We start from the raw sequence: 12,161 nt of genomic DNA, 5'->3' as shown, positions 1-12,161 counted from the left end.
GGGGGGGGCATTCAGCAAAATAGGTGAAGGGGATTAAGAGGCACAAACTTCCGGTTATAAAATAAATAAGCTACTGGGATGTAACCTACAGCATAGGGAATATAGTCAATAATACGGCAATAACTTTGTACAGTGACAGATGGTTGCTAGACCTATTGTGGTGACCAGTTTGTAATGTACATAAATGTCGAACCACTGTGTTGTACACCCGAAACTAATACGATATTATACGCCAACTCTACTTCAATAAAAGAAAAGAAATAGCGAGTGCAAAGCCCAGAGGTGGGGAAGACAAAACGGAAGCCGACATGTGTGAAGAACCGTGAGCAGAGGGTGGGGTGATAGGTGCGGAGGCAGGAGACGTGGGCAGACCCGTGAGGTCTGGGGCCAGGCAGCAAGGCTGGGATTTACGCTGATGCTGGTGAAAAGCTTTGGGAGACTCCAAGCAGGGGAAGGATGCGAGTGACTCGTGAAACCAGAACGTGATCTCGGCGAGGGCACGGCTCCGTTTTCTTCCCTTCCGGCACGTTAATGAATTTTAATAAAGGCCTTTCGGGCAGTTGGTGGAGAAAAGACAGAAAGAACAGAGGTGGAAATCAGGACCCCAAAGAATCACTGCATATATATCCCAGAGCCTATAATTATAATTCATGCTTATCAAATACTCAAAGGTTATTTCATAAGAAGGGAACAGCGGAGACAGCAGGAGGGAGCATTCAGTCTTAGAAGCTCAATAACTCACATGGACCAGACATCGATTTTGGGGCCGTATTTCTTCCTGGCAAGGAGTTCGGGCGCGGCGTATGCGGGGCTACCACACTGTGTGCTGAACGGGTCGGAGTGGCCCAGGATCCCGGCACAGTTGCTCAAACCAAAGTCTGCAAAGAGGGGAGGACAAAACCAGCCCTGAATTAGAAAACCATGGAAATGAAAAAGGGGGGAGGGTTGGGGGAAGCAGCAGGAAAGGAAACAGTCTCTAGGGCTAACACATCATTTCACATCCAAAAGGAAACCCAGCAGCTGTGAACCGTAACCTCTGGATATGGGTCTCAAGACAAAAGTTCCCTTGCTGAACTGGAAACATTTTCTATCAGGCCTCACAGTCAAATCCAGCGAGAGCTTAAAAGTATGTTGAACCAAAACATATTTTCATCAAATCTTGGAAATGAGTCATCCAGAAAAAAAGACAGGCTTGCTTTCTAGGACTAAAGGCAGAAGGAGAAAACGAGCAGAAGTCCTTGGAGTCAGCCTGCTGGCTTCCAAGTGGCCAAGTGGGAAAAAGCCGAAGGAAGATTGATTTTCTCTGGCTGGTGTTGGTGTCACCCCAGGTGACATGCGATCCCACCAGTTAGAGTTGACTTTTTTGGCTGAATGCTTTCATTTCATGCAAGTCTCTTAAAAATGCTCCCAATGCATGAGGCAACATATGGTGATTTGAAGAGGGGGGAAAAATACACCCAACAATTTAGACAACGCTGAGTGTTGGCCAGAAAAATAACGCCAGAAAGATAGCAATGAGAACCAGACTAAATGACCTCCTAGCATTGCTTTGTTCCTGGATGATTAAGGCAGGGGGAAAGAAGAAAGAAGTGCCCAGTGCATCTAAAGCCATACTGGGTCCATTGTGCCTTTTGTGCTGTGTTTACTTTTGATCTTACAGATCCTGTAACTGACAGGTCATTAGAGGGCTGTTAGTGTTAGGTGCTCATCTGATATCTTTCCTCAATCTTCCTTGATTGAAGAATTAAGAGCATGGCTCCTCCTTTGAACTTCAGTGTAAATATTATGGTTCTGGTCCCCAAGCAGAAGGCTCAGCCCCCAGGGCTCAGTCAGAAAGGGGCTGTGGTCAGAGACAGGCTCCACATGGGAACAAAACCCTTGCACTTTCTCAGCTGGCAAGATATACATCTAATTTCGTTGACTGTTTTCTCCTTGAGGCTAACACGTCTCCACCTGCAAAGCCATGGCTCTTGTGAAAGCTGCGGAAAAGCTCAGGAAAGGAGAGACACAGGGTGGGTCAGTGCTATGAGTCCGCGAAGCTACTCACACACCACAGATCAAGATGCACCACCAAAAATTCTCCCCACAGTCGCTGGTGTAAGCCGTATAAGGAAAGAGCGCTTCTGAACAGAACCCCAGGACTTCCCTGGTGGCTCAGTGGTTAGGAATCCGCCTGCCAATGCCGGGCACATGGGTTCGAGCCCTGGTCCAGGAAGATCCCACACGCCGCGGAGCAGCTAAGCCCATGCGTCACAACCACTGAGCCTGCAGTCTAGAGCCCGCGAGCCACAACTACTGAAGCCTGCGTGCCTAGAGCCCGTGCTCCGCAACAAGAGAAGCCACCACGATGAGAGGCCCACACGGCAACAAAGAGTAGCCCCTGCTCGCCGCAACTTGAAAAAGCCCGCGTGCAGCAACGAAGACCCAAAGCAGCCAAAAATAAATAAATAAAATTTTAAAAATAAATAAGTAGAACCCCATCCAAGCAGAGCTCTGAAAACACAGCAAGGCTCTGAAGGTCACCCAAACTCTTCAGCTCAAGATTCAAATGAAGAATCAGAACCAAAACTGGGGTGAGGAAACCAACCAGGACGCTGCCTGTTCACATACTTGACTCTTCTTTTGTTTGGGGGAGTTCTTGAAAATATGATTTTATTCCTTTCTCTTAATCTCCCTCCTCCTCTCTTCCTCTGCTCTCTACTCTTCCACTCCCACCCTGACAAACAGGGGGACAAAAGGCCCCGATTTCTTTTCCCATTGGCCCAGCCTGCACTAGCAGGCCGCACATAACCTGCCCAAAAAGGCCCTTCAGGGGCTCCACGGCTCTCTTGGATTAGGAGGAGATCTCTGTTCAAAAGGATCTGAGGGCCCCTGCTCTCAGGTCCCACCCTGTAGTATCACTGAAGTAGGAGAAGGGGGGGCATCGTAAGTAGAAAAATCATATTGAGCTTTAAACTGAATGGCCGTTTAAAATTCCCAAAGGAAATTTCAGGAAACAACCAATGTGTAAAGATCACCCACTATGGTAAGATGGAGAGGTAGCACCATGGAATACACATCATATTAACTGGGCCAACATTTCAAGGAAAATTTCTTTAACAGTCATGTTAGAGGCCCAATTTCCTAAGAGCCCCTAAACTAAAAGCCTCCCTTTCGAATCTCCGTGGGGTTCCATTAACTGTGCAGTGGTTGGGAGTCCGCCTGCCGATGCGGGGGACGCGGGTTCGTGCCCCGGTCCGGGAAGATCCCACATGCCGCGGAGCGGCTGGGCCCGTGAGCCATGGCCGCTGAGCCTGCGCGTCCGGAGCCTGTACTCCGCAACGGGAGAGGCCACAACAGTGAGAGGCCCGCGTACCGCAAAAAAAAAACCCCACAACTCCTTCAATTACTCCCTCACCTCCTGACTTGGGGTCTACAACAAAGTGCTTGATCTTAAAAGAGGGCAGGGGAGGGGAGATAAGAGACCAGATCACCCCCTTTGCTCCCAGGCAAGCTTGTGCACACAGCGTCTTGCCTTGTCTTAAGTTTCAAGAAGATAAATAAGAAGAGGGTCTGGGGAATGGAGAAGATAAAATCTACATTTTAAGTGACTTATGTTGACCTAGCCGAAAGGGTTTAATTTAAAGTATATTGTAGAGAAATAACTAATATGTTTCACATTCATAACTATAATTATTAAAATTTTACACATATGCCTATAATTAGAATTGTGAAACTAGGGAGAAGTTCGCCTCCCAGTAATGTCACATGAGTCTGCCTCAATTAGATTTGGTAAACGCATAAGCCAATTATCACTCAATTTTCTGGGAGCTACACAATGAATTTGAAAAGACGTAGTCCAAATGAACGCTGTTTTGGAAAACTGAAGTGCAAAACTGTTTTGAGTTGTGGCTGATACATTTTAAGATTATACTAAACTAAAAACATCAAACTGCTTTTTTTTTTTTTAAAGGGGGTGCGGGGGAAGGATCCTGATTAAATCAAATCTCATTCCAGCTAATTCTAGTTAACTTGAAACATGGCTTACATGGCTTAAGTAAATTTATTTAAATCAGATTATTTCAAAGAGAAACTATTAAGAGAAAATGGTAATAGCTATAATCAACCTTTGAATAAACAACTAGGTAATTCCTTTGAAGAAAAGGTTCAAAGGACTTTCGAGTTGCAAAAGGACAGTTGTAGAGACATTTGATCCAAATTGCCCAACCCAGGGGCAAGAAAACCCACGAGACACTGGGCCTTCCTTGCCTCCAGCATCTTCCCTCCCCTCCTTCGGCCTCCTCTTTATGAAAAAAATGAGGAAACACAGATTCTGCTAAACAAAACGCAATTCCCAGCTGCCATCTGGGATGGCATAATGTCTCCTTCCATTAGGAGTTTGGTTTTCGCTGATCATGAGAGAAGTAGACGCCAAGTGAAAAGTTCTAACAAAGGGACATCTAATTATCAGAGCCTCTTTTCCAGCAATTTTGGGAATTCCAGTTTCTGACATGGCCCATTTTGTCTGGATGAGCTGAAATCCCCGCGTGGGTACCAATCCAGCAGTTGCCAAGCTGGGAGATGATGACTGAGTAAAATGGTCCCCGGTATCCAAAGGGTCCGCCACTCATCCCAAGGCAACTGTGGGCTCTGATTTAGGTCCATCCTGTCTTCATCTTATTTGTACAGGTCTCCTCTAAGAGGGTTTATTGTGCAGCCAATCTGTGAGCTACTTATTAAATGCACCTGCTGTTGACAGAGATTGGTTCTTCGAGGACCTTCTCAGCAACGAAAAGATCTGTGCTTTTCAACACTGTATACTCTCACAAATGGTCATCTAGGGCTATCATTTGAAGAGAGAGAAGGGAAAGCAAGCACAGGGGCAGACAAGGAGGCAAAGTGAAGGGAAGAAACAGTGTAGGGGATGCTGGGTGAGTAGGGAGACCCCCTGCCGGTGGCCTGCTCTTTGCTGGAATTACCAGCCTCAGTATAGACGGTGCGCAGGGGAAGTGAATTATTCTTACTCGTACGGTCATGGACATCCAGCCTTCACACAACCTGTTCTCTTACAATCTCTGCAGCTTTAGGGCAACTCTGTGACTGTCACCTACACACTTGCCAAAGACAAGTTCCAGGTCACCCTGCCAGGGAACCTAAAAGACAATCTCCTTTCCTCCGTCCCTCACCAGGACATGCCTTTGTTTAATGCCGCAGATCCTGGAAACTGGGACCAGAAAGACATCCTGCAGGCATTTCAACGTCTGCCTTGTTTAGCGCTGCTGCATTTGGCCCTCAGGACAACTCAAATGCAGTAGTAAAACAATCTGATTTTTTAAAAAACATTCTTTGAATCATCCAGGAATCTTTTAACAATACCTCCTATAAAATCTTTGGGGGAAAAAAACTGGCTTCCTCTTAATTGTTAATCTCCTAAACATGGGAGATTATCAACACCTGTCAGTGGTACCTAATCACCCAGCCACGGGGTCTGGAGTCCCTTGCAGCCTCTTGACTGTTACTGGGTTGGAAGCCAACTGGACTTCCAAAGAATATAATTGGTCACTTGGATGATATGTGTTAGAAAGTCTTGAGATGGTTTTCAGTATTTGACAAACAAAATTTCCTTCTTGGGTACAAAAGTTAAAATTCACAAAGTTTGGGCTTCCCTGGTGGCGCAGTGGTTGAGAGTCCGCCTGCAGATGCAGGGGACAGGGGTTCGTGCCCCGGTCCGGGAAGATCCCACATGCCGCGGAGCGCGTCCGGAGCCTGTGCTCCGCAACGGGAGAGGCCACAACAGTGAGAGGCCCGCGTACCGCAAAAAAAAAAAAAATTCACAGAGTTCTATTGATCCTTCTCTTTTCTTCTAATATACAGTTTTTTCAAGCCATTGAGGTGGAAGAAATTACTTGCACTTGAGGTGGGAAAAGAAAGAAAGGAATAAAAGATGATGCTAAAATCTGGGTGGAAAAATGATGCCCTGAGATTTTGCCAAGAGCAACAAGACAGGCAAACAAAAGCAGAAATTCTAGAGAATAAGCCATGGAGTGAATTCTCTTCTGGACCCTGACTTGTGAACCAATTATGATTCACTCCATCCTGGAACCTCCTTCTGATTGGGACAGACCTCTAAAGGATCCCTCTGTGGGGATTTCTCTTTGCACGACCATCAGTGTACTACAGGGCTTGGCTAAAGATATTAAAATGAGAACGTAGGTCACATTCCCCCTTATTTCAGTGCCTCTACATTCACTGAAAAGTAAAATAAGGCATGGCCAAGCTAAGGGCAGCATTTCTGAACCAAACTATTTTCCACTATTTTTAAGAAGCGTTCTCGTGAGTTCAGATAAGAAGAACCCCTATAAAAGTTCAGCTCCATCTGACTTAACAGAGAAGCAGAAGTTTGAAGAATCCTAAGAACATGTTTTATGTCTAAATTATTAAAATTAATTTTCTTTTTCGAAACCATTGTTAAATGTTGCAGGTAAGAGGAGGTGAACTAGAAGTATTGTCTGGGGATTAGAGATAGATCATGATCATTTTCAAAGTCAGAAACAAATAACTGAGAATTGGTAACACAGCACTTAAAGGATAATCTTGCTTTAAAAAAAAAGTCATACCAATCAGCTTGATATTATTGTCTTCATCTAGCAGCAAGTTTTCTATCTTCAAGTCTCTGAAATAAACAAAACCATACAACATTTCAGATAAGCACTTGAAATGGTGGAATGACATTTTGCTTCTGAAGGGAAACAAACTGTTTTAGAGCCACTTTGAACCAACCCATAAGGCTTTCTGCCAAAACTCACACAATCAATAAGTAAATATTTATAAAACATGATATAAGTAATTGCTGCAGACTGAAAAAGCTAAAGGATTTCAGATAAGATGGGGAGCAAGAAGGGCAGAACTAATAAGCTTCCAGAAGAAATGGGACCAAAGCTGAAACTTGGAAGTTATTAAGACCGGGAGACAGTGGAAGCATCACTCAGGGCAGGGACTGCTAGAACAGTCAGGGAAATACAGATGTGGCCACATGTTTGTGAGACGGTGAGCAAAACCCACCAGGGTAAGGAAGATTCAGGGAAACAGTTTTTTTTTTTAAAAAAAATGGAAAGCTAACGTAATTATCGGTCCTACAACCTCCGTGCTTGGAGCCAAATCCACAAATTGGCAAGTGATAATAAATTAATCTATTTAGCAATCAGCTATTATGGTGGGTAGAAAAGTAGACCCCAAAGATGTCAGGGTCCTAATCCTTGGTATTATGCCCAAGGATATGTTAACATTACATGACCAGAGGAAATTAAGTTTGCAGATGGAATGAAGATTGCTAATCAGATGGGTGACTTTGATCATGGACACTGAGATGATTCAGAAGGTGGGAGGGAGAAATGCGCCCAGGGTCATGCTGAGTGTGAGGGGCCTGTGGTATCTGTACAAGTTGACTGTAAGCCCCTTGAAGGCAGGAGACATGTCTGCCTTGCTTACCACTATGCCCCAGTACCTTTGCACATTCCATACTCAGCAAATACCAATGAATCTACATTACCAAAGAGATCGTTTGGGATTTCAGAAGGAAAAAACACGGGCAAAAGTATAAACCATCTATGTCAACGACTATGAGCCTCTTAAGTTGTAGCCTGTCAATTCAGACACACCATGAACATTAAATATGTAGGAATAGTCTTCCCTTCTATACACACACAAAATGATTTCCTCCATTGTTTTGAAACACAGCATTCTTGGTCCAGCTTTTATTTTCCCACTTCTGAATAGAGACATGGTCAATAGGATTATTTTTGTCCTCTTATCTCTATTGTTAGGACTAGAATAGTGTGGTCATGATAAACAAAAATGGCAACTGATAGCACTTCTTCAAAGTACAGAGGCAAGGGGAGCAGCAGTTGCTAGGACCGTGGTAGCCAGGAGAGCAAAAGTGTCCCATTTAACGGGGACAGCGTCTCACAGCTTGGTCTCAGCACTGCCACCTCATCCTGCTTCCCCAGAGAAGCCAGATATCTAGATTCGATCCCAGTTTTTTAAATGTTGGCAACAAATTCACATTTAAAACAACAGTAACAATCAGAGTGCGTGGGCCAACCTTGCAGGCAAGATCCAGCCTACAGACTACCAATTTTCAACCTCAGTATGGGTAGAAGCTGAGCCTGGAAAGGACATGAGATGCCCAGGGAGAGGGTAGAGAAGGAGGGTGAAAAGACCAAGGACGACATGCTGGTGGGAACACCGACATTCAGAGTTGGCTGGGAAGGAAGAGTCGGGGAAGTATGGGCACAGGACGACAAAAGGGCAGCATTTCAAGACGAGAAGAGTTAAGGAGTCAAGTGCAGAAAAAGGTGGGCTTTAAACAGTGACCAGTGGATTTCAAAATTGGAAGGTGGCCGGTAGCCTTAAGGCTGGACACTTGAATAAGGGAGATTGCGTTGAACCTGGCAGCTGGGGAAGGTAAATCGATACTCTCTAATCCACATGCACCACCAACGGGAAGAATTGTATACTTGTACTTCAATTCAAATGAAACGATACACTTGAAAAACTGTGCCAGGCTTTAAAAGATGTCACATATGTCCAAATGCAGGGTGACCCCCAGTACAGTATGTTCCTCCACACTTTCCCAGTGGGAGGACCCTGCCCCTCAGAAGGGTTTTTGGAAAACACAAATATACAAATTTTAGAAATGCAATGAAATTATCAAATGACTATTTATACTATTGACCTATGAAGCTGCACCTTCCTATTTAAGAGCATATACTATCACCTTAACATAATTAATTGCAGAAATATTGTTCCCACACCCTCACAGTTTATGACACAATTTCATTCAAACTTGTGGCAGGCAGGGGCAGGATGAATCAGCAGAATCATCACCCGCTGTTTCCAGTGTAAGATGATCTTTAAGTTGATTGGATATTTGAGATAAAGCACTTTTCGAATCTGTCTGTGACGCGCTTGCCGGAAATATTATCCCAAGTCATTTAAATAACAAGAGCCCATTTAAAATCTCTATAAATTATCTGCTGAGTGAATCGATTTTAGAGTGGTCTCACAAACTATCACAATTGTGAGTCACATCTCTTTAGAAGTTATTATTAAAGCCACGCAAAATGCCTCCCTTTCTGTTGGTTTCCTCAGGTGACTTCTAGAGTTCCCAAAGTCCTCAGTGAGTCAGGTCAAGGTTAACTGGTCCTTTGTTGTTGAAAATAAAGAAATTGCGATTGTGCCCCCATACTATCAGAGACTTTGCCAGCACTCTGTAAGGCACTTCCTCTTTCCTGAAGAGGATGGGGACAGAAGACAACACCCTTATATTCAGGCATATACGGTAATTCCCAGCCACTTGCACAGACTCAGAAAAACAGTGTGCCAGCAATAGCCCAAACTGTGATTCTGTGAAAACTGATTATAAAGCAGCAGCATTATTTTAATCTAAAGGAGAGCCACAGTTTGTTTCCAGCAAAATTAAACCTCTTTCCCCGGGAAGCATGGAAGCCACACTAAGGCATTAAAGGAGAAATTTGGTTCAGAACAAACACTATAAAGAAAAACAGCTTAAAGAGGTGAGGTAAAAGAATGCAATTGTCAAGAGTAATAAGACTAAGCTGGATAATTCTGGGGCCACAAAAGCCCAGAGAACAACCACAGTGATTAGAAGAATGATATAAATAGAAGGCTAAAACGAGAAAAATGTAGAAGAAAAAAAAAAGCCCACTTTTAAAATCGGGAAAATGTCATAAAACCCGGGGAGAAAGCATTAAAATGTAATTATTAGGCAAAATGAGAAAAATGAAATCAGTTTTTCTTTTCACCCATTGCATCCCATAGCCACCCACCCCAACCCCTAGGAAAAATGCTCAGAACAAACCTGGTTAATGGCTTGTTTACCCATACCCTTTGGTCAAGGTTTCTAAAGGATTTCAGTGATAACCAATCTAACTGCCTCCATGACTAGTTAATGGAGAGGTAGCTACCTCAGTATCTGCCCAGATCGATGTACTTAATCTACCCAAATGAAGGGAACATTCAACCTCTTTTGGCTTTATTTCCACCTCCTACTTTGTCTTTGGAGATTTAAATAGAAAGAGGAGAAGAAGACTTTCCTTCTGACTCTTTAGGAAAAAGGGGTCTAAAATCATATTTCAAAAAGTCGTTTTAGCCTAGGTATTTACCCAAATGCGTTGAAAACTTATGGACACGAATGTTTACAGCAGCTTCATTCGTAACTGTCAAAACTTGGAAGCAACCAAGATATCCTTCAGTAGGTGAATGGATAAACAAATTGGGGGACATCTCAGACAATGGAATATTATTCAGCCGTAAGAAGAAATGAGTTATCAAGTCATGGAGGAACCCTAAATGCATGTTTTTAAATGAAAGAAAGTAGTATGAACATACTACATACTGTATGATTCCAAATTCTGGAAAAGACAAAACTATAGACAGTGAAAAAAATCACTGGTTGCCAGAGGTTGCAGGAGGAGGGCTAGAATGAATAGGTGGAACACATTTTTTCAGGGTGGTAAAATTATTCTGTATACTATAATGGTGGCTACATGACATCACGCATTTGTCAAAACCCATAGAATGTATAACACAAAGAGTATCCTAATGTACTACGTACCCTAATGAATCCTAATGTAAACTGTGGTTGTTAGTTAATAATAATGTATCAATATTGGTTCACCAATTGTAACCAATGTCCTACACTATCATAAGATACTAATAATAGGGAAAACAATGTAGAAGGGAGGTGGGAACTCTGCAGTTCTGCACAATTTTTCTGTAAACCTAAAACTGCTTTTAAAAATAAAATCTAGGGCTTCCCTGGTGGCGCAGTGGTTGAGAGTCCAACTGCCGATGCAGGGGACACGGGTTCATGCCCCGGTCCAGGAAGATCCTACATGCCGCGGAGCGGCTGGGCCCGTGAGTCATGGCCGCTGAGCCTTCGCGTCCAGAGCCTGTGCTCCGCAACGGGAGAGGCCACAACAGTGAGAGGCCCGTGTACCGCAAAAAAAAAAAAATCTATTAATTTTTTAAGTAGCTCTTGGATATTTTCTCCCTTCCTAGGAGATCAGTACTAGGAATGCTATGGCTACCACCAAGTACCTCATTCAGGATGTTCACTGTGGAGCATCCTTACCACCTGAAGTTAATTATGAATCCATTCAGCACAGTGGGCCACTCAGACCCTCTGCCCAGCTACTCAACATATGACCCCAAAGGCCAAAAACTGAAAGATAACTACATGAGTAATAAAAGAAGGATGAACTTATTCACAAGGTTTTAGTGTTAGTGTATCACAATGTACCTTAAATATATAATACACAGAAACACACACACACACACACCACACATACACACATACTGGCAGGCCTCTATAATCCAGAAGACCTCCCCCATGGTCCATGTGAAAAGCACGGTTTTTAGCTCTATCCCGAAAGCAAAATATTTGTCTGTGTTAAGTGTCAGATCTGTCAGATGGGAAGGAAGGTTCTGACAGCTGACTGGTTTGCACTTGATGATGGGGCAATGCTCAATTTCATATTTATGGTCCTTGATCGGATTTAGCACTTTGTGGAGATGAGAGAGAAGTGGAGGGCTCTTCCTCCCATCCCGCAGTGTGAGAAGTTCCTCTCTGTGGCTGGCAAACTTGAGGTGGTGTGAACTTGCAACTGAAAGCCAAAGGGAAGGAAAGAAAATGGTCCCTGGATGGACAGGAAATAGCTTTTCCTTGGCCAAAGGGGCTTCCGAGAGGAGTCAGGACAAGCAAGAAAGAGGATGGGGCACATGTGGAGGATCCACTGACTAGGACAGTGCTGGGGGACAGGAGTGGCAATGGTGTGTCTTAGGAACAAAGGAGAGTAGCCAGTGAAGTGGCCTTTGGCAAAGCATGAGGCAGCCAAGCCCAGAGTGCAGGCTCAGATGCTCCTGGACCCGTCTCTAGTAACTGGGCAGTTCCAGGAAAAATGCCCAGTGGGAGTCATCATGGCGGCCCTCAGCAGACCAAACATTGGGTCCTGTTCCCTACAGTGTTTGGGGGTGGGGAGTGGGGGTGGGTAGGCATCTTTCCAGAGATTGAGAGAAGGCCCAAGGGGACAGCCCTAATCACCAGCCCTTTGTTCTAGGTTATTGCAAAAGAACAAGCTCGAACAGGCCGCAGCTAATAA

The 12,161-nt window shown here is 44.2% G+C and overlaps 1 protein-coding gene across 1 annotated transcript in view; it reads right to left on the bottom strand.

Moving 5' to 3' along the window:
* The window catches only part of HUNK (hormonally up-regulated Neu-associated kinase), a 112,149-nt gene that overhangs the window by 48,339 nt on the left and 51,649 nt on the right, over window positions 1–12,161 (bottom strand). The window contains exons 6-7 of the mRNA XM_024758412.1: window positions 6,597–6,652; window positions 743–878 (exon numbers count right to left, since the gene is read on the bottom strand). Of these exons, the coding sequence (XP_024614180.1) occupies window positions 743–878; window positions 6,597–6,652 (192 nt within the window). The remainder of the gene's footprint in view (window positions 1–742; window positions 879–6,596; window positions 6,653–12,161) is intronic.

This window comes from Neophocaena asiaeorientalis, unplaced genomic scaffold (assembly GCF_003031525.2).
Source record: "Neophocaena asiaeorientalis asiaeorientalis breed wild unplaced genomic scaffold, Neophocaena_asiaeorientalis_V1.1 scaffold45, whole genome shotgun sequence".
Lineage (NCBI taxonomy): Eukaryota > Metazoa > Chordata > Mammalia > Artiodactyla > Phocoenidae > Neophocaena > Neophocaena asiaeorientalis.
This window is presented reverse-complemented; position numbering and strand designations above follow the sequence as displayed.